We start from the raw sequence: 23,756 nt of genomic DNA, 5'->3' as shown, positions 1-23,756 counted from the left end.
TTGATGTGTGTGTCAATAGGCCATTCTCCTCAAGGTAATTCATAATGTTCGATTACAATATATGCTCCAAAATCCTGCTGCTTATCACTATTAATGATATGGGCCTGTAGTTTAGTGGACTACTACTACTATCTTTCTTGAATAGTGGTGCGAACTGTGCAACATTCGTCTTTGAGTATGGATCTTTCGACAAGCAAATGGTTGTGTACGATTGTTAAGTATGGAACTACTTTAACAGCATACTCTGAAAGGAACCTAACTGGCATACAGTCTGGAACATAAGACTTTCTTTTGTTAAATGATTTAAGTCACTTCATTACTCCGAGGATATCTATTTCTACATTACTCATGTTTGCAGCAGTTTTTGATTCGAATTCTGGAGTATTTACTTCATCTTCTGCGGTGAAAGAATTTCAGAAGGCTGTGTTTAGTAACTCTGTTTTAGCAGCACTGTTGGCGAAAGTATTTCCACTGCTATTGCGCAAAGAAGGCATTGATTGTGTTTTGCCACTAACATACTTCATGTACGACCAGAATCTCTCTGGATTTTCTGCCAGGCCTCGAGACAAAGTTTCCTTGTGGTAACTATTATACGCATCTAGCATTTAAATCTGCACTAAATTTTGAGCTTCTATAAAAGACTGCCAATCTTGGAGGGTTTGCTTATGTTTAAATTTGGCAGTTTTTTTTCTTTTGTTGCTTCTGCAACTGTGGTCTGATCCATTTTGTGTACCGAGGAGGATCAGATCCATCATTTGTTAATTTATTGGGTATAAATCTCTCAACTGCTGCCGATACTATTTCTTTGAATTCAAGTCACATCTTGTCTACACTTACATTGTTAATTTGAAAGAGTGGAGATTGTCTCTCAGGAAGATGTCAAGTGAATTTTTATCTGCTTTTTTAAATAGGTATACTTTTTGTTTATTTTTGGAGGATTTGGGGTTACAATATTCAATCTCGCTATGACAATCCTGTGTTCACTGATCCCTGTATCTGTTTTGATGGGTGTTATTAGCTCAGGATTATTTATTGCTATGAGGTCAAGTGTGTTTTCACAATCCTTTACTATTTGCATGGGCTCACGAACTAACTGCTTGAAATAATTTTCAGCGAATGCATTTATCACAATTTTGGATGATGTTTTATGCGTACCTCCAGATTTAAACGTATATTTTCGCCAACATATTGAGGGTAAATTAAAGTCCCTACCAACTACAACTGTATGAGTCAGGTATATGTTTGAAATGAAACTGAACCTTTGTTTGAACCTTTCAGCAATTGTATCATCTGAATTGGGAAGTCGGTGAAAGGATTCAATTATTATTTTATCCCGATTGCCAAGAATGACCTCTGTCCACACTAACTCACAGGAACTACCTACTTCAATTTCGCGACTAGCCTATCCTTTCAGAGCACCATTAGATTCTTTGCAAAAATTTTGGCTGAACTGATCTCTGGCTTAAGCCAGCTTTCAGTGCCTATAATGATTTGAGCATCATCAGTGCTTTCTATTAGTGCTTGGAGCTCTGGTACTTTCCCCAACAGCTACGACAATTTACAACTGTTATACCTATTGGTTGCTGTATCTACATTCTTCCTGTGTTCGGCCTGCACCCTCCGAGACTGAAGCCCTTTTAGTGTTTTTCCATGACCCTCTAACATGAAAAACTGCCCAATCCATGACACACAGCCCCTGCTACCCATGTAGCCCACACCTGCATGTAGTGGACTCCTGAACGATTCAGCAGAACCCGAAACCCAACCATCCTAAGGTGCAACTTGAGGAATCTGCAGCCTACAGGGTTGCAGAACTGTCTGAGCTTCTGATTCAGACCCTCCACTCGGCTCTGTACCAGACGTCCACAAGCAGTCCTGTCGATTATGCTGCAAATAGTGAATTATGCTTTCATCTCACAAGCAAAACTGGCAGCTTTTACAACTTGTTAGCCAGTTAAATCGAGAGAGAATCTCTTCCGATCTTAAGTAACACACGTCATTGGTATCAATGTGAGCCACAGAGTGCACCTTGGCATTCTTCTTTCTCCTTTGGCAGCCGTGTCTGTAAGAGGACCCATAATGCGCCAAACATTGGTGCTCCCAACTACCAATAATCCCACCTTGTGTGCGATTGCCTGGATCTTGCAGCCAGAGAGGTTTCCTCTGAAACAGAACAGATGACTGCATCTGGCTGAGCAACAGTGTCAGCCACAGACAGCACATAGAACCTGTTTGTCAGACAAATTGGGGAGGCCTTACATGCAGCCCCCTAGGAAGTCTTTTGCTGCTTGCCATGCCCCGAGGCAAACCCCAACTCGACCACAAGTGAGGGGTTGACCTCAGTATAAGCAGTAGCTGGGCTGGCCACCAGTGAGAACCTATTGGAGGACTCAGATGTCTGTTGGATCCCCATGGCTGACCCACAACCATGATGCCCATCCGCTGAAGCTTCAAGCTCAGCTGTGTAACCGAAGCAATCACAGCCTGGAGCTGAGAGCAATGTGTCACCAACTTGGCTTGCATCCACACACAACAGTCCCAGTCCCTATCCATACTGAAGACCATGGAAAACTACATTACTAAAATAAACGGACTATTGACAGTGCTGCGGAACTCTACTGCAGACCCTAACAAAAACACAAGAGCTGTGTACAATAAAGTACATTAATAGGCAGAGATTCCAAAACTGAACTACTGGTGAGACTAAATAAATCTGCCCCAGATTAGGAACTTTTAATATGTCATTCAATACAAATGAAAACGGGAGAACTGCATCTATTAGATATTAAATTAACACGCAAAAACTCAAGAAACTAAACTATTAAAGCACACAGATGAAATTATACGATTTGCTCCTGATCGGGCACTTGTAAAGGTTACAAATGAACATGTTTTAAGGCAAAAAGGAAGGTTCTATAAAGAGTCAGTAAGGACACCAGTTTATGAAATCTCTTAGAAGTGGTGCTACACAAATTTGCAACAGTCTTTCATATAAGATAAAAATTACTTCATCTCACTGTTTAGTACAACCCTCAGGTCATCCTCATTAAATAGCTGTTTCTATTCAGTAGCAGAATCTTTAGTGCATGTGAAATACAAGACTAAATGAGAAAGTGCAAAATATCTCACTGTAAGCAGTGCAAGCTAGAGAGAGAGAGAGAGAGAGAGAGAGAGAGAGAGAGAGAGAGAGAGAGAGAGGACATTGTGAAAAACAAGCCTGCAACACGTAACGCATCACTGTCTGTGTATTCATTATGCTACACTCAATTTCCATAAGATGCAGCCTCATCTTTTATACTTCCTTCATTTACGAGGTGGAATCCAAAATTTTTGGCACTGGTGCTGCAATCTGGAAAGTAGGAGTAGTTGATCTTTGCACCGCTAGGTGGCGAGAGCTGCATATCTGATGAGTCAGTGTGCGGAAAGGCATTCAGCTGGGAGGAAATGTTACGTGTCCACAGTGATTTCCGTAATACTCTGTGTTTGGGGTGTGGCGATTTTTAGATGGATCCGTGAACGGAACAGCGCATGTGATCAAATTCTGTGCGAATCTTAGGAAAAGTGCTATGGAGACCCTTGCAATGATTCAACAAGTGTTTGGGGGACAGAGCACGAGTCATACACAAGAGTTTGAGTAGCATGCTCAGTTCAGGGCTGTCCATACAGACGTCGAAGATGATGTTCACACTGGAAGGCCCATTAGCCACACAATGCCAAACACTGTTGCCAAACTTCAACAATTGGTTTGTGCGGATAGACGTCGAACCCTTCAAGAACTTGTGGATGAAGTGAGTATTGGTTATGGGTCATGTCAACAAATGTTGACTGATTAACTGGGCATGCATTGTGTCACCACAAAATTTCTGGCAAGGATCTTGACTGCTGATCAGAAGGTACAGCATGTTGAAGTGTGCATGGACCTTTGTCAGACCACATCTGATGATCCAACCTTCTTGTCACAGGTTATCACCTGTGAAGACAGCTGGATTTATGGTTATGAGCCAGAGACAAAGCAAAAATCATTTCAGTGGAAGAGCCTGGGCTCTCCAAGACCCAAAATAGCGAGACAGGAGAAGACCAGAGTGAAGAGCATGATCATCATTTTCTTTATATCAAGGGAATTGTGCACAAAGAATTCGTCCCACCCAACCAAACAGCGAATTCTGCATACTACTGTGACATTTTGCGATGGCTCCTTAAAAACGTGCACCGACAACGGCCTGAACTTTGGCATCGAGGGAACTGGCTGCTGCATCACCACAATGCACCCTGTCACACATCCTTGCTCACCAGGACTTTTTTGGCAAGAAACAACAAGACAGTTGTACCCCACCCACCGTACTCGCCAGATTTGGCACCTTGTGACTTCGCGCTATTCCCAAAACTGAAACTCAAGTTGCAAAGCTGTCGGTTCAACACTCTAGAGAGGATTCAAGAAGCATCGCTGGCAGTGATAAACACCCTCAAAAGAACAGGACTTCCATAAAACATCTGCCCAGTGGCAGAAGTGCTGGGACCGGTGTGTACGTGTGGATGGGAACTACTACTATGGTGATGGTGACCATCAGTCCAGAAGTAAGATTTTCAACAGATGGCAGCACCAGTCCTGAAAATTGTATTTTACATAACAAATTGTACTAATAAATGATAGATTTTCAAAAGATCAATTTTCTGGTGCTTTGAAACATATTCAGAGCATGTAAGTCGTGACCTAAACCCACCCAGTATGGGCTTCAACTGAAATCCAATAGGGTGTCTCCAGACTCTGTATGGAAAAAAAGATGGCTTGTATGTGATGCAGGTAGCAATGCTCTGCATGTTCGGTAAGACTCCTCAATGTGCTTTTTCGACGCTATGATGTCAGAAACTCAGCATGTTCAACATTGACATTCGAATGCACGATCTGTGTTCCAATGGCTTTAGCGTTGTAGTACAAAATAGGAGGAATTCATAATAATGTCTACAAGTGCTGAACTGTGTTCATCACAGCAAATTAATACTAATGAATTTTGAAATGTCTCAGTACATTAACCCTCGCGGCCAGCTTTTTCAACTAAATAAATTCCACTTATGGATAGTTGGCACATACTCTTGTGAAAAGGCATTTATTTTTAGAGTTTTTCCATATTTTATTACATTTTATAACTAAAATTAACAGAAAGGTGGCACTGAGTTCCCTGGACAAAGCAGTAGACTTGTTTTATAATTTAATGAAGAAAATGACAGCTCATTTCTCATTGTGAATGCGTGTTATGGTCAAATTAGGGCACCTTCAAATTCTAAAATAAGAGCAGGATGGTAGCCACCACTAGGCTAAGCAGGCATGTGTTGTTAAAAACTGAGAAATCATAAATACGGCTGAGAGAAATCACTAATATGGCTGAGTTTGTGTGTGTTTTGAAAATCTGCAGCATCAAAAGGAAGTGACAGTTAACCCTCTTCTCTGCCTAATCCAGCCGAAACTGTTTACTATAATAAAATGTGTGTGATCTGGGCTATGATTTGTTCATAAAACTAAAATTACTATTTTTCCCACACACATGTATGCACGCACGCACGCATGCTAACTTTCAGAAAGAATACACACATCAAACCACAAAAAGATGTTAAATGGTGTTACCTGGAATACAAGGTTAGCACTCTCACTCAGAGTGGATTCGTCTGGTGAGTCAATTGGTGTCTGCTTCGTAAATTTTGTATCGAATTGGGATACATCATCTTCACTACTCTGTAAAAAATTTACAATAATTTCAATTAAAACAGCATCAATTCTTTCAAGGTTAAAAGATATGTCTCAAGTGGATCACTACAGTATTATGTCATAATTTAGGTTAGAGGCTCATTGTGATACAATAATATTAATATTAGAGCTCTGCAAAGAAAAATTCAGTTCAAAACTAGGTTAAAGAGTTTAGCTGAATTGGTTGGTCTTATGATCTGCTTGAAAAAATTTGAGATTATAGCATAGCAGAAACAAAGATGTACAAAAGAAGAGTAGTAAATTAAGTGAGAATATTAGCAGAGAGAGTGAAAAAAGATCTCTACCAGGAATTGGAAAAATTGCAGCTGAAACACAATGAGTTAGAAAAGATAATTTGTCACTGGTACAGTGGTTCCAACCTTTCTGAGAGTATTACCCCTGAGAGACAGCATATAGAATCCAATATCCCAAACAAAGTTTGGTAACTAACTAACATTTAGATTTGAAAAAAAAGTTTGAATTCATATTTTGGGCAATATATTTCATTAATGTTGTACAATAAAACATGTTTTTGTAGGTGGTGTATTGCATCAAGAAATAATGAAGGTCAGTGAGATGGTTGGTATTGCTTATTTATAGCAATCTTATTTGGTTTGGTCTCAGTTAATGCCTCATAAATTGTGTTCAAAATTTCAATCAGTTCCTTGCTTTTGTTTTCATTGCCACTGTAACTGCAAAACCACTTAACACCTATAGGTCATAGTAAATGGAATCGGTTTTCTTAAGGGTTTCCTGATAATAATGGATAGTCTTCACCAATCTTTCTCTGAAACCTTGTTAGTTCTGCTTAAGAGAAATCTGCTCATGTGTTGTCTTCACATAGTGCAAGTGATTCTGTGTTGGCTTGAATTTTGCCATCTCAAAATATTCCTTCAATCACTGCAAATGTTTTTAAGCATGGGCATTTAATTGTCGATTCTCCACTTCATGAAAATTTACCGGTGGAATTTACTAATGATTATCAGTGACAACTTATTTCACATGGGAAGAAGTATTTTTCAGTGTTCGTGTCCAGCATCACAATCAATTCTGAGAACATCGAATTGTCTCGAACTTCGGCACTGTGTTTGTAAAGCTCCATCTGCAAAGGAAACTGCTAACTTTATATTGTGCTGTCAAAATAGTCACTGTATTTCCTTGCAACATATTCATTTCTACAGAGAAATCCACAAAATATGCCACTTGGGAAATAAATATACATTGCCCATTATTTTGGCATACAAGTCTCTCTCTTTTTCCATCTTCACACTATGCAGAAACAAAACAATTTCTTATCTAAGCTCGAGCAGTCCATGCAACACCTTGCCATATGACAGCAATTGTACTACTGTGTGGAACAATGAGCACATCGAATTTGGTTGTAACCTCTTTGAGCTGTGTTTGTCACGATACCTTGGAAATTGTTTTACAATCTTCAATACCTGAGTCAGGAAATTTATTAGCTGCTTGTAGTAGTGTTCAGTGATTCTGAGAACAAGTCTACTTTTTTCAGATCATCATCTTATGTATAGAAGATGGGCAAGCAGCTTGGAACAAGATGTAGTGTCCGTCAATTCAGCGAAAAGAAATGAACTGGTCTTATATTGTCGAACACTGTGTCAAAAATATCCAAACACCTGGCCTTGATTTGACTTCTGATTGTGTTGTTAGAAAGAGGCATCTACTTTTTCCTAAAACTAGCTTCATCACATCTAGTAAGCAATGCTTGATGAGATCCTCTAGTATTGTATGAAGTTCCTTGGTTTCAGTGATTTGAAGAGGATTTAGTATGAAGCTTTAAAGTGTGATTTCTAGTGACTGGAAAAAGGCTGATAAATCTATGTGTGAACTTTTCAATTCAGCTTCATTTCATCTGAAGAATGCAGTGCCTTTCAGTGAACTCTGCACGATTTCTTTTGAAGAGGTCTTTTGATTTGCTGGGTTTCACACACTCTGCTGTTAGCACTTTACTTCATGGGACACACTGGAGCTTTTTGCTAGATTTATCAATTACCATGGTAAAACTCTGTTACAGAAGAACTTCTTTGTAAGCTCTTTTTTCTTTCTTGGCATGGCTTCTGAAAGAAGGAAAAATTGTCTAAAATACAGATACTTCAGAACAAGATGCACATCATAACGTGTTTTTTGCAAAAAAGTATCGTAAAAATGTAATGTTACCATTCAAAAACTAATGTAACTGATGTTTATAATATTAATGAGTTTGGGGTTAAGCCTTTTTGCAACTTAATTAATGCAATTTATATTTTGGCATTCATGTTTCATCTCAAATTATAATTTACACATTCAGTAGCTTGAAGTATATACATATTTACAAGCAGTGACTCACTATCTGGACTCCAATTCAAATGAGTCTGTGACATTGTTTCAAATTCATGGCACTGCATCTTGAATCTGGAGCTTGCAGGACAACATTTCACAAGCATTTAGAACCCACCTATAACTAATTCTCAGGCTCAATGATGTGGAATGTTGCCTTTGCAGACGTGAGCCAGCAACAAGTGAATATTGCAACGCACTGCTAATTCACAGTGCAACGTGACAAGTCACAACATTGCCCATGTTTCATAAACAGCGTTCTGTTCACGGATGATTGCCTGGGTTCACATTGTGTTAAATATGGAGTGGCATCGCAAAGGAGCTGAACAACTTAGTGAGCTTTATACAGAAATGCGGGAACTGTGGGATCCTATGGACAATAGTTACCATATAAAAACAAAAACAGAATAGTGACTGGTAATTGGCTGCAAGTGATGTTGGCTGTGAAACCGATACAGCTAGGAGCAATATGCAAACATTGATGACTATCTTTGATCTACTTTGTATATCCTCAACATGTACCTTTACCGAAACTAGACATATTCATCACAGGGGATTTATCTGTGATCTTGCTTATGCAAATGTGTCATTTTTACAGTCTGCAGATTGCTGACTTATTACACATCACCAGTTTCAGGAAACGTTGCTCGTCTTCATATCATACGTTATCATTACAGAGTAACTTGTCATACAGGAACTACCAGTTCACTGTCGTATACTGTATATGACAATACACTGACAGTTCCTTTAAGGCAGGTTACTTGGTAACTACAACATATGATCTGAAGACAGGTGACATTGCCTGAAACCAGTAATCTGGAAATTACAAGCAACAATTTGCACACACAAATATTACAGTTTTGAATCACCAATTGCCAATATCTTTGTGAGATACTGGAGTTGTTTGTACTGATTATTTACGGTTCAACTATAATAGCAGCTGTTCAAAGTGTTAGCGATATTTGATAGAAAAGTTTTGGCATGTCCATTCTTTCCAGCTAACTTGCAACTGTTTGAGAACAACTGCATAATGAAAAGAATAAAAAAAAAATAAAAAAAAATACGCCAATCCAAAAACTGTGGCTTTTATTTTTTTATGCAAAATGTAAAACACTTTCTGAAAAACTATTTGAGCAAGAATTGCAGCTTAGCTTTATTTACATGAAGACATTTTCTTCAGCAGCACAGCACATCACTCAGCTTTCAGATTTCTGCTTTCCTTGGACAAAACATAGATGTAACGATTCTTTGTGTGGCAGTGTGAAAAAGTCTGCAACAAAGAGTCCACAACAAGTTGACTTTCGAGGCATGATCAGATGTTAAATTCGTTCATGTCACAGAGCTGATAGAAACATCAGACCATTGACGTGTGCAGAGAAGCGCAGTTCTGACATCACATTATTGCTCAGCTGTTCGGCAATGCCGAGCTGTTTCAAGTATGCTTAGATACTAGTTCCTTCATGCTGATGTCAAGGTAGCTTTGACATAAGTGGGTTGTGCAGAAAGGTATGGGCCAAGGCCAATGACCCAGTTGTCATAATCGGGCTGCAAAAGTGGAAATGACCCCTCCCCCCCCTCTCTATCCCCAAAGGCTTGCTTGGTGATGTCATGTGTAGTCTATCAATACAGAGGAGGTTGTGAAGTCTGATCACACAGTCCACTGACCACCTAACAGTCCACTGGCTACCTCTGACAAACTCTGGCAATGACTGGATTCTGTCCTGGCACTCCTCTGCTGGTTCTAAGTCCCATTTAACTTCTTCCCTTCATGTTCCTCCCTTCCATGAAGAAAATTCACCCTCGAATTTTACCAATATATAGATACTAGTTTATTTACACTCCTCTGGTCCACCTCCATTCGCATCTCACTTTGTCTTTCACATCATTTACTTTATATGTCCAACGTCACAAGCACTCAAGTCTACACAGAGGTCTTTGTTCATGGTGCTCTTTGTCCCTTGTCACGTTGTTTCTGGGAACCAGGTTTTAAATTGTAAGACATTTCCAGGGGCAGATGTGGACTCTGACCACAATCTATTGGTTATGAACTGTAGATTAAAACTGAAGAAACTGCAAAAAGGTGGGAATTTAAGGAGATGGGGCCTGGATAAACTGAAAGAACCAGTGGTTGTACAGAGTTTCAGGGAGAGCATAAGGAAACAATTGACAGGAATGGAGGAAAGAAATACAGTAGAAGAAGAATTGGTAGCTTTGAGGGATGAAGTAGTGAAGGCAGCAGAGGATCAAGTAGGTAAAAAGACGAGGGCTAGTAGAAATCCTTGGGTAACAAGAGGAGCTGAATTTAATTGATGATAGGAGAAAATACAAAAATGCAGTAAGTGAAGCAGGCAAAAAGGAATACAAATGTCTCAAAAATGAGATCGACAGGAGGTGCAAAATGGCTAAGCAGGGATGGCTAGAGGACAAATATAAGGATGCAGAGGCTTATCTCACGAGGGTAAGATAGATACTGCCTACAGGAAAATTAAAAGAGACCTTTGGAGAAAAGAGAACCACTTGCATGAATATCAAGAGCTCAGATGGAAACCCAGTTCTAAGCAAAGAAGGGAAAGCAGAAAGGTGGGAGGAGTGTACAGAGGGTCTATACTGGGGAGATGTTCTTGGGGACAATATTATGGAAATGGAAGAGGAAGTACATGAAGATGAAATGGGAGATATGATACTGTGTGAAGAGTTTGACAGAGCACTGAAAGACCTGAGTCGAAACGAGGCCCCGGGAATAGACAACATTCCATCAGAACTAGTGACGGCCTTGGGGGAGCCATTCCTGACAAAACTCTACCATCTGGTGAGCAAGATGTATGAGACAGGCGAAATTCCCTCAGACTTCAAGAAGAATATAATAATTCCAATCCCAAAGAAAGCAGGTGTCGACAGATGTGCAAATTACCGAACTACCAGTTTAATGAGTCACAGCTGCAAAATACTAACGCGAATTCTTTACAGACAAATGGAAAAACTGGTAGCAGCCGACCTCGGGAAAGATCAGTTTGGATTCTGTAGAAATGTTGGAACACGTGAGGCAATACTGACCCCATGACTTATCTTAGAAGTAAGATTAAGGAAAGGCAAACCTACTTTTCTAGCATTTGTAGACTTAAAGAAAGCTTTTGACAATGTTTACTGGAATACTCTCTTTCAAATTCTGAAGGTGGCAAGGGTAAAATACAGGGAGCGAAAGGCTATTTACAATTTGTACAGAAACCAGATGGCAGTTATAAGAGTTGAGGGACATTAAAGGGAAGCAGTGGTTGGGAAGGGAGTGAGACAGGGTTGTAGCCTCTTCCCGATTCTATTCAATCTGTATATTGAGCAAGCAGTAATGGAAACAAAAGAAAAGTTCGGAGTAGGTATTAAAATCCATGGAGAAGAAATAAAAACTTTGAGGTTCGCCAATGACATTGTAATTCTGTCAGAGACAGCAAAGGACTTGGAAGAGCAGTTGAATGGACTGGACAGTGTCTTTAAAGGAGGGTATAAGATGAACATCAACAAAAGCAAAACAAGGCTAATGGAATGTAGTCGAATTAAGTTGGGTGATGCTGAGGGAATTAGATTAGGAAATGAGACACTTAAAGTAGTAAAGGAGTTTTGCTATTTGGGGAGCAAAGTAACTGATGATGGTCGAAGTAGAGAGGATATAAAATGTAGACTGGCAATGGCAAGGAAAGCGTTTCTCAAGAAGAGAAATTTGTTAACATTGAGTATAGATTTAAGTGTCAGGAAGTCGTTTCTGAAGGTATTTGTATGGAGTGTAGCCATGTATGGAAGTGCAACATGGACGATAAATAGTTCGGACAAGAAGAGAATAGAAGCTTTCGAAATGTAGTGCTACAAAAGAATGCTGAAGATTAGATGGGTACATCACACAACTTCTGAGCAGGTATTGAATAGAATTGGGGAGAAGAGGAATTTGTGGCACAACTTGACAAGAAGAAGGGATCGGTTGGTAGGACATGTTCTGAGGCATCAAGGGATCACCAATTTAGTATTGGAGGACAGCGTGGAGGGTAAAAATCGTAGAGGGAGACCAAGAGATGAATACACTAAGCAGATTCAGAAGGATGTAGGCTGCAGTAGGTACTGGGAGATGATGAAGCTTGCACAGGATAGAGTAGCATGGAGAGCTGCATCAAACCAGTCTCACGACTGAAGACAACAACAACAACAACAACAACAACAACAACAACCTGTCCAACGCCACGAGCACTCAAGTCTACACAGAGGTCTTTGTTCACGGTGCTCTTTGTCTGTCATCACATTGTTTCTGGGTGGTACCATTGTGATTAGTTTGACCAGTATGTTGAAGGTTGGTAGGGATGGGATTTGGGCTACTTTCCACTTGAATTGGTGGTATATTATTCCTATTACTGCAAACACGCAATGGTTGGGATCCTATAGCTACTAGCACTGCTGATGTTCACTGCAATACTTTCTTATGTGATTTAACAGGTGTTTCAGTGATGTAGCAATGCTGTATGGCTAACATTTAATCTAAGGAGGCAGACAGAGTCGAATCTAATGTATTATTTAGGAATGTTAGGTTTCTGGTGCATAAAATATCAATTGTAGTTTGGGTACACAAATCAAAGTTGGGGGTTATGTATTCAAGGTGGTGGTTCCTGTAAAGTGGTAATCGGAAGAGCAGTCAGGACGTGTAACATTGGGTACACCGATGATCATCGTCTGACCACATACTGTTAGTTCTGTTCACTGTATGCCACTTTGGTGACCTTGCTTGTAACAAGTACAGTTACCGACTGTCTGGTTTGCTATGGAAATAACCAGTGAAGACCCAATCACTGGAAAAAACTTTGCCGGCCGCGGTGGTCTAGCGGTTCTTGGCGCGCAGTCCGGAACCGCGCGACTTTGCGGTCGCAGGTTCGAATCCTGCCTCGGGCATGGATGTGTGTGATGTCCTTATGTTAGTTAGGTTTAAGTAGTTCTAAGTTCTAGGGGACTGATGACCACAGTAGTTAAGTCCCATAGTGCTCAGAGCCATTTGAACCATTTTTTTTGGAAAAAACTTTTGTCTTGCCTGATCTGACTTCTTTCAGACATTCTGTTGCAGATTCCCGTCAATGGAACTGTCTGATGTTACCCTTCCTCCTGAATAAATAAAATGAGTTAAGTTAAATTGAGTAAAGCTAAAAGTCTATGACAAACACTTGTACAAATACACATTTGTCTACTGAAAGTTAACAACTACTTCCTTGTCAGTTAAGCATGCACTGTTCACAAAATAATTAACTTATTGCACTATGTATATCGATGTTTTTCCTGCCAGTCTAAGCACTGAAGTTCAACTGCCATTAATAATATTGCAATATTGTTTCATCCAAAACTCTGATTCCAAATATTTCCTTTATGTTTACTTGTGAGCCTCTTTCACCAAAATAACATAATTATAATTCATACTTATAATTCAGTCTTTCCTTTGTATGTTGGGACATCCACTTCACATATAAGATAAAGGGTCACAGAAGGAATTGTGATTCACCAGGAGACAATCTCAGTATCTTTACGTGATAACTCCCATCTTATTTACCAGTTTTAACAGTTCTTGCAAGCCACATACTGCCCCACTTTCAGCTATCTGAACAAAGCATTTTCATGAGCTGCCACAGCAACAGTGGTCCTATTTGCATCTGTTGGATTGACTGATTGGTCCCATAAACCATCTCATTTAATCAATCAATCAATCAAAACAGCCTAGGTCATCAGTCCTGCAATTCCTACGTTACTCACAGAAGAGAGAGGGCTCACTAAAAGCGGACAATCAGGGGAGTCAAATTATAAAATAATGAAGTTAAAACACACACAGTAAAAGACATTAAAGGTGAGACCAAATCTGAAAACTGGAAAAAAAAGAGCAGTCTTTCACAGAGGAAGTAGTCATGGGATCACAGACTGAAAAGACGTGAAGAGAGGCCCCAAACACCCTGCCCCTGCTCCAGGAGTGAAGCAAAACCTTACATCTGGAAATAAAAACCACTTTTATGGAGAAAACTGAGGACCAGTTCAACCATCCATGAATCATCGGCTAATATTAAAATTAAGGAATCTGGAAGACTATACTTAGCATAAAAAGCCTGACAAAGGGGACATTCCACCAATATGTGGGATACCGTCAGTCTGGCTCCACAACCACATTGTGGGGGTGGTTCATTACGCAGGAGGAAACAATGGGTGAGCCTGGTATGACAAAGGTATGGACAGTGTTAAGGAGTGGACTCCTTCTGCCATGAGCAGAAGGAAGAGCGCCAAACTGCAGTAGACTCTTTGATTGTGCTGAGTTTATTACTGTGAGCAGTAATGAACCGGATGTCATTCCACGTGCAGGCAGGAGGCGGAGAGCATTAAGCTTCGGCATGCATGTAGTCTTTAGATGGTGAATATGGGGCAGCTGCGTCAGCTTTTTATAAAAAATAAGGTCCAAGAAACAGGACTGTGCCACAACATCGAAGAGCTGCTCGCCTAAATCAAGTTCTGGAATGGGGTGTACAGTGGGTTGATGATAAAAATGCATAACCTGTGTTTTGGAGGGAGATAACTGGAAGCCATGGGAGACAGCTCATGCGGAGGCTCGTCAGATGACACCTTGAAGCTGGCGCTCAGTAGATGCTACCGAGTGGGAGTTGCACCAGGTGCAAAAATTGATGACATACAATGCAGGGGTAACCACAGGGCCAACAGAGGTTACAAGCCCATTGACGGTTATGAGGAAGAGTGTGGCACTTAGCACAGAACACTGTGGGATACTGTTCTCCTGAAACTGAGGTGCAGTGAGTGAAGTGCCAACTCAAACCCGGAAGAGCCGATGTGAGAAAATCTTGTGGACAAAACTCGGAAGGGGGCCATGGAAGCCCCCATCATGGAAGATAACTAAAATGTGATGGCACCAAGTCATCTCGTATGCCTTATGTAAGTCCAAGAAGACCGTGACAAGGTGCCAGTCATTAGTAAAAGCTGTTTCCAACCTAAGTAAATGGTCGGCTGGAGATGGTCCTTCCTGGAAACCACACTGATATGGAGACAAAGGGCCCCGACAATTGAGTACTAAACATAATCTGAAGCTAACCATCCTCTTGAGCAGTTTACAAAGTAAATTTGTCAGAATAATGGGGTGGTACCTATCAAGAGGCATTGGGCTCTTACTGGGCTTAAGGGCAGGGGTAACTACACTGTCTCACCATAGTGACAGAAAAGCACCCATGAGCCAAATGTGGTTGAAGACCCTGAGGAGCTGTTGCCTCTGGGGAATGTCCAAGCATTGGATCATCTGATTGTGGGTTGAGTCTTTACCTCTGGCTGTGTCATGTGAGGAGGTAAGAGCCTGCATGAATTCCCATTCATGAAAGGGTTCATTGTTGCGTTCAGCATGGTGCAGGTTGAAATAGAGGAGGGTCTGTTCAACTTGGCGTTTCTGCTGGAGAAAGGTACCAGGATAGGAAGAAGACGCTGATGTCGTTGCAAAGTGTGTCGCAAGGTGTTCTGCGAGGACCAATGGATCAGCGCACAGAGCAACTTGGATGTTAAGACACTGTACAGTTGACTCTCATTGGTGGCCCAAAAGCTTGGACCAAACCTGCAATGAAGAGGCATATGACCCCAGGGAAGAAACATAGTGCTCCTTTTTACTCCACTTTTATTAAGTAGTGAGTGAAGTGTCAACTCGAGTCCGGAAGAGCTGGTGTGATAAAAACTTGTGAGCCTTAGCTCAGAGACGCTTAAAAGTGAGGAGATTGATCTGTGAAAGGTGGTGTTTAAATCGCTGCAGCACTCATCAGCGGTCCTGTACAGCGACTGCTACATCCACCACGGTACCAGTTGACGACAAGGGGGACCTATGGATAGGGGGCAGCAGTGCCAGCACCATGAAGAATAATGGCAGAGATACCTTGCATGACTGCATCAATACAATTCGAGAGGGAGGTGTCGAAGTGCACAGTATATGTATATAAAAGTCAACTGCCCTGCAGAATAACCAATGTGAGGGCCTGTCTGGTTGGCGGCAGCAGGGGAACAATAGAATCACTGGGAAGTGGTCACTGTCATGAAGATCACCATGGGATGACCAATGTAGGGAAGTCATGAGAGCAAGGGAGGAGATCATGAGATCGATAGCAGTAAAGGTGCTAAAGGTGCCACGAACGGTACTGAAGTGGGTAGGGAAACCATCACTGAGGAGACACAAATCGAAGTCTGAAATAAGTTGATCAATTAGGAGACCACTACCCATTGAATTGGCACTCCCCCACAGTTGGTGGTGGGCACTGAAGTCCCCAAGGAGGAGAAATGGGGGTGGGAGTTGCTGTATGAAGGTAGACAATTCAACTTAAGACAGTGGCCTACCTGGAGGGAGGCAGACATTGCAAACAGTGATTACCAGAGTTGTTTGCACTCTAACTACTAATCCTTCCAGGTTGGCACAAAGGGAGATCCAGTCACTAATGACATCAGAGAGAACCAAAGTGCAGACCCCACCAGATACTACCCCGAGGCCAGTACAGTTCCGACAAAATGCATGATAACCACGAAATGTTGGAGAGTGGTCATCATGGAAGTGCATTTCTTGAAGAGCAAGCCAGAATGCAGAATAGGAGGAAATGAGATGATGTATTTCTGGTAGGTGACAATAGTACAGGTTGCAATTCCACTGGATGACTGTGTGGCGAAAGTCCAAGTTAGGCATAAAAAAGCCAAGAGGAGGTCATGTCACTCGGTCAGTGGTCATCACTGACAAGAATGGGGTGACATCCATAAATAAGATGTCAGACCCAGGTTGTGAGGGAGGAGATGGCCCATCTGGGGGCACCAGGGTGCCTAGTCTTGGGACTTAAGTTTCTTCTTCTTCTTCTTCTTCTTCTTCTTCTTCTTCTTCTTCTTCATCCTCTTCCTCTTTCAGAGGTGGAGGGCGGGGCACAGAGGGAGTACAGGTGTCTGCGAGATCCAGGACCAAGCAATAGCAGGCGACCTTGGGGCGCACAGATGTCCAAGTTATAGTAGGAGGCCTTTGGCCTGAGACACGCTAGGCGAAAGTCCCAGGGGTCGAGCCCCATCACTGGCAGGTACCGAAGAAGGGGGGCACTTCTTCAGCCAGAGAGGGGAGAGGCTCCCAGAAGGGCGGTCGTTGGAACTGCAGGGGAGAAGGGGGCAGGGCTGGGGTAAGGAAGAGGTAGGAGGGGAAAGGATGTAATAGAGGCAAACACTGAAGAAAGTGACACTGATTGGAGTCTGTCTCGTTTCTGGAGAGCCTCAGCTTAAGACTTGCAATCCAGACTTGTACTAGTGGAACTAGTCTTTTTTAAGCAGGGCAATCTGGGAAGTGAGGAGAGTGGCAGTCATGACAATTGACTCACTCCGATGGTTGATTGGTGTTTTAGGGCACACAACAGCGAGGTTATCAGCGCCCGACTCCGATGGTAGAACACAGGGGCTTTCCTCATTGAATAGGTGTCCACAGTCACTGCACAGAGGTTCCGCCCTACAGCGGGAAGACATATGCCCAAAAATGCAAGCACTGAAAGCATCTCATGGGTGGTGGGACATACGGCTTCATGTCACAGCTGTAGCACTTAACCTTGACCTTCTCATGGAGGGTATGCCCCTCAAAAGCCAGAATGGACACGCTAGTATTGGTGCGATTGTCTTTGCGACCCTCCTGCACAGGTCGAACATAATTAACACCACATTGCTCCAGATGAGCCCAGAGTTCCTCGTCAGTTTGCACGATGAGGTCCCTATGAAAAATCATTCTCTTGATCATATTCAGAGATTGATGATGGGTAATAGACACTGGGACATTGCCAAGATGATGTCAAGTACAAAGAAATGCAGACTGGGCACCAGAGGAAGCTTTGATCAACAGGGAGGCTGACCGCTTCATACTGCACGAGACTAGACTTCACCAAATTTGTCTTCGATATTCTCCACAAAAAACAATGGCTTTGTGGCGGTGAATGTGTCTTCATCCATCCCAGTGCAGACAACATAGTGGGGAAAGTGTGTCATCCCAAGACGGCAAGTCTGATCTTCCTCCCATGGTCTAGCCAGGCAAGGGAAGGCTGCCAGTTCATATGAAGCAGCATTCAGTGATCCTTCACCATTCGAAGGGATGGCCATTTGAGAATGGCCAGATTTTTGCAGCTTGATACACTTCACGCGCCAAGCATCTGCCTTGATACTATCCACTCCGGTCAGGCACCCTCCCAATGGGCACCACCCCGTCACAGCAAGGGCCGTCTGGCACAGCAGCCATTGCCGGGAGTTCCAATGGAAGACAAGCAACTACTCCCTGGCATACATGAGGAGGGAACAGCTCAGGTATCAGTAGCGTGATCCCTGTGTTGTCAGGGGGCTCATCCAGATGGGTACATAACAGCCCCACCACACAAACTGGCTACACTTGGTGGTGACCTAGAGGGGTGGAGGGGGGCTACAGCGGACGAGGAAGTGGGCAAAGAAAGGGGGGGGGGGGGAGAGGAATTCACATTATAGACACTTGGGATGTAGTTCTTTCCCAAATGGTTTCACACTAAAAACAGAAAATTTAGAGGTGGAGGTCAAACCTCAAACGGGGACCTAACTGCCAAAACGGATGAAAGAACAGGTAGAAGGAACAAAATTGCAAGCAATACATGGAACCAGGAGGATAGCCAGGTCGATATAAATCGGGAAACAGAGAGATGGGAAGAAGGGGGCAACGAGGAAGGAGTGAGAATAAGGAGGAAGGGCAGAGCGAAGGAAATGCAGCCAGGGAAGGAAGAATAGACTGGAACAGCTCAGCACGAACTAATGAAAGAACCGTACGCCCCTGGTGTCATTTGTTAGAAATATCTATATTAGAAAGGTGTGAATAACAGTTAGTAGGAATGTATGGTGCAATTTTCTTCCTCTGTTCCAAGAAACCTTCATATGATTTGATGCCCTGTGAAGAAACAAAGAACATATTAATGCCGTGTATTTCTCTTTCCAATTAACTAAAATAAGTATTTCTCTTTCCAATTAACTAAAATAAGTATTTCTCTTTCCAATTAACTAAAATAAGTATTTTCTGTGTGTTATCCTTATAATACATATTCTCTCCTTCCTGCAAAAAGTCTCGAAAAATTGTCATTTTTTGAAACTTCACTATGTCTCGTTTCACATCAACATCTTTTGACCACTTTATGTTCTGGAGAAGCAATTGCACCACTACTGTCTTTAAGTTTTCTTGCTACAAATACCATGTGCTCTGTGACACCAAAAGTAGCTACTGCTTTGACAATGCTCCACAAAGTTGGAGTATGTGTTTGAATTTGTTCACTGTGAGTTGAAATTCTACGTTTCTGAGTGCAGAGCTCTATTAAATGAAAAACATGTTTTGCACTATTCACAGGGATATGCTATGAAATACAGGGCATTTATATGTTCTTTGTTTCTTTGCACGAATGCAGATCGTATGAATGTTTCTTGGAACACTTCGCACCACTAATTTCTAGTCATTACTCTTAACACCTTTCTCCTGAATATGCTTTCAACAGATGCAAATTGGACCACTGTTGCTGAGACAGCTCCATGAAAATGCTTTGATGGAACAGCTGCACGTGGGGTAATATGTGGCTTTCAAATAAGGTGGATGCCTTAACATTATGAAGTCACAGTGCATGACTGTACAAACCTGACAATAAGTGTTATGAAAAGATCTTATCCCTTAATTTAAGTGAACTTATTTTTCTTTTGTATAAAGATGTCAAGGAAGAAGTTATATTCAAGATGGAAAACATTTTAAAATACAATTTCCTTCTTTATATTTGAATTTGTTTGTAAACTGTTCTTTGCAGAATTTTTATGTCTTTATACACTGGTATATATGTAGAAGATCACCACTGATGTCTTTCATTATTGCTTACATCTTTTATTTCACTGAAGTTCTCACTTTAACTTAAAACACCGCAATAACGATACATCACTACATTTGTTTACCCAACCTGTCTCTTAATTATTTACATTGAAAAGACATTTAACTGTGAAATACAACAAACTTATACATTTAAAAAAATTACCAATTCCCTGTAGGGTTGAATGGAGACAGCATGTTTAAGTGGCTTTTTCATTTTATTCTTTGCCAGTGAGTTAGGATATTCTTCTTTACATCTAAGAATGCTACCACAGGTACATGCACATTTCGGCAAAAAACACGTTGAATTTCAATTGTGCATGTCCACATAAACAGTACTGGGAATATATTATACTGAATATTAAATGCCGGCATTTCTTTCTCAGTTGTTGACTAATTCCTTTCTGCCATATTAAGCTGTCAGATTCGTACACTACATGGTATTCCCGCCTATCTATTTCCTGACTCAAAATGCAATCAAAGGAAAAACTGCTGGAGTATCAACTGTGTCTGGTAATCTGGACAGGCAGGAACTGGCCTAGATGTTAAAACGCCTTTTAGTTTTAGAAATGTTGCTTCACAATCTGGTGACCAATGTAACTTTATCCATTTCCTTAACAGCTATGGGAGAGGTCTTGAAATTCCAGCAAATTTGGGAATTTATTTGCAATAAAAATTGGCATGGCCTAAATACAATTGCAATTCCTATATTGCAGTGTGTGTTGGAAAATTTTTGATTACATCAACAAGTCACGAATCAGTGAGAGTCCCATTTCAGTCTGTAACACAGCACATGCAATGAACTTCTTGTAGCATGGAAAAGTGCCATTTCATTTTACAAGTTAACTGTGCTGCACACAGTCCATCTAATACTATGCACTAATGCACTATACTCTCCTGCGTATCTCAGGAGAACACAATTATATCAAGCATTGCTTTGGTTTTAATCCTTGCAATATACCATTTAGTAAAAAGCTAAACTAAACTTCGCACGAACACTTCATGAAGGCCCAATGGTAACAACCAGCTGCCATGTCATTTTCAGCCCACAGGTGTCACTGGACGCGGATATGGAGGGAGATGTGGTCAGCACACCGTTCTCCCAGCCATATGTCAGTTTAAAAGACTTGAGCTGCTACTTCTCAAACAAGTAGCTCCTCAGTTTGCCTCCTTAGGGCTGAGTGCACCTCGCTTGTCAACAGTGCTCGGCAGACCAGATGGTCATCCACCCAAATGCTAGCTAAGCCCGACAGTGCTCAACTTTGGTGATCTGATGGAAACTGGTGTTACCACTGCCCACTGCTGCAAGGCTGTTGGCAATGGCTAGAAAGTAACTGGTGTATTTTTCAGCCCAAAAGACATATGATGATACTGATAATGGCCAGAGAGGGTTGAAAACTGTCTTTGGATAATTTCCCACAATGATTTGCTCTGCTGATGAGCATTCCAATTTGTAAACAGGAAATATTAAACTTTATTAACGATATCTAATTTTCGCCGTAAGCTGGCCAATTCATTTGCGTTTTCTTTGCAGATGACTGCCACAAAACTTGTAAATGTATGAAATAATTTTTCTAAATAATAACCTGAATTACTGTAATATAAAAAGTTTCACAAAATTATTTAGAAGTTAGATTTCCAGAGTCTCAAATATTCTATATTTCATCATTAGTTGACACCACTTTTGGACACTAATAAGAAAAAAATACTTTTCTTTGCAAAGTTTTACCCTGCTCTTTAAAAGCTAGCCATCATACAAACCAAAAAATGATGTATTTACTGCTGAATGACTTCTTGCAGAACTTCACTACAGGAACTACAAAAGGTAAATCTCATGTTGCTAACTGAACTTATAAAAGTTAGTATTTACTGTCAATAGAAGTCATTTCATTTATAAAATATTCTCTCTATTTAACAAGATTTAACATTCTTTCAAGTAATATAAATAGAAAGTTTTATTTCAGTGTGTGTGTGTGTGTGTGTGTGTGTGTGTGTGTGTGTGTGTGTGGAGGGATGGGGGTGTGGAGGGGTGGAGCTACAGTCAAGCCGAAATTGTAGGCTCTATTTCGGAACTACCTATAAACAAGCATTTTCCAATTCCTTGCACAGGTTCAATAATCTTTACTTTCTTTCCTCTCTAACTGCTCACCTCACGGTACATTTGTGGTCTGACATATTCTTTACAAAACTTGGCTACATAAGGATCGACATGCAAACTACACAAAAGGAAGAAATTTTACTACTTTTAAACCAGCCCATTGCTGTGACAAGATGTTCCAGGTTATTTTTTTGTTTACTTTGAGTCATGCTGTTCATGCTAACTGCCTGTATACTGGAACCATGCTTCAATGCTTATGTCTAATGTACCGGGTCGTTAGTTCCAATTTTGGCTAATAGGTGCAAATCTGGCACTGTACAACACCTTGACGATATTTCCAATACTCATATTGAACAGATGGTGCGAGCGGCAGTTAATAATAAAATCAACATTGTATCTTTTTCACTTGTCTGACTTTCTGTCCACTTCCTTTCCTAAGCCATTAGATACGTAAATATTTTTGTATATATTTCATACATTCAGTGTCAGATTTGCACCTTGTGTCCAAAACTGGAACTAATTTTATCCAGTGTTAATGTGAAATCAATTAACGCATTAGACTATATACTAAGTTTTGTTGTCATATCATAATTACAGCCCACATTGGACCTTTGCGAGTATCTGCACTTTAATTATAACCACCCGGTATATTGCGTAACATGTACAAGCTATAAGGGTATAATGTTAAAAGCACTAGCGCAGTGATACAAACCAAAGAAGGCTTGAATGGTGGTTCCAATTTCCGTGCAAGCACATCAATCCAATTGATATGCCGGAAAAAGGGGTGCATTTTTATGGCTTCACCATCTCCTGGACCTGAACCCAGTCGCTGGTTCACTTGCCTCTGTTTAAAGACAACAAGTTACATAATGAATGTGAACAAGATAGAGGAAGCAAATAACAGAGTTTCTAATTTTTTATGCAAAAGCTTAACCAGGAACTTTTATTCATTTGAGCATATGCATGTAATCATAATCATCAGCTAATTAACATCTATTACTGTCTTATGACACACACACACACACACACACACACACACACACACACACACACACACACACTTCTTCTTGCACATTTTCTGATCTTTTCTGCAAATATTGCATCATGATGAAGTCTTGGAATTATTTTATTTTGTTAAACAGTGTGGAACTTCCTAACAAATCAGCTGTCCATCCACCCAGGTACATGTCCCACCCACGTACTATTCATTTTCATTAAAGTCATAATCAGAATACCACTAAAATCTGTTGCGTGTTTCTTTTTTCCACCCCCTCTTAAAAATTTACAACATATATCTCTTGAACACTCCCCAACAAAACCTTAGTTTCTGAACAGTCTCACATTTAAAACTGATGTGTGTATACCGTAAGTAAAAAATGGAATTACACACTGAGAAGCAAAGTTTACATTCCATTCAAACACACTTTAAGCACAGTTTTGAAAAATATTTAGTTTAAGCACTCCAAGTAACTTTTATTCTATTTACTTTTTCCTTGTCCATTCAATCACCATCTTCAAGAAGCCAAATAAAGATCCCTAATCAACTGGTACCATGACTTCGTTGTTAATTTTTATTATTATATTTCAGATCTGACTACACACTACAGTGAACCCTCATTAATTCTGAACTGTACTAATTCAGAATTGATAATTGGAACGTTTTTTTATTACTACTGCAG

At 40.8% G+C, this 23,756-nt stretch overlaps 1 protein-coding gene across 2 annotated transcripts in view; it reads right to left on the bottom strand.

The window, feature by feature from the left end:
* The window catches only part of LOC126189533 (ribosomal protein S6 kinase beta-1), a 187,065-nt gene that overhangs the window by 36,827 nt on the left and 126,482 nt on the right, over window positions 1–23,756 (bottom strand). For both annotated transcript variants that reach the window (XR_007538040.1, XM_049930950.1), the window contains exons 9-10: window positions 22,790–22,921; window positions 5,621–5,728 (exon numbers count right to left, since the gene is read on the bottom strand). Coding sequence is in view for 1 of the 2 variants with exons in the window: in XM_049930950.1 (XP_049786907.1) it covers window positions 5,621–5,728; window positions 22,790–22,921 (240 nt within the window). In the remaining variant the exon portion in view is untranslated. The remainder of the gene's footprint in view (window positions 1–5,620; window positions 5,729–22,789; window positions 22,922–23,756) is intronic.

Source organism: Schistocerca cancellata, chromosome 1, assembly GCF_023864275.1.
Source record: "Schistocerca cancellata isolate TAMUIC-IGC-003103 chromosome 1, iqSchCanc2.1, whole genome shotgun sequence".
NCBI classification, from domain to species: Eukaryota; Metazoa; Arthropoda; class Insecta; order Orthoptera; family Acrididae; genus Schistocerca; species Schistocerca cancellata.
The sequence above is the reverse complement of the archived record's forward strand: the minus strand, read 5'-3'. Positions and strand labels throughout refer to the sequence as shown.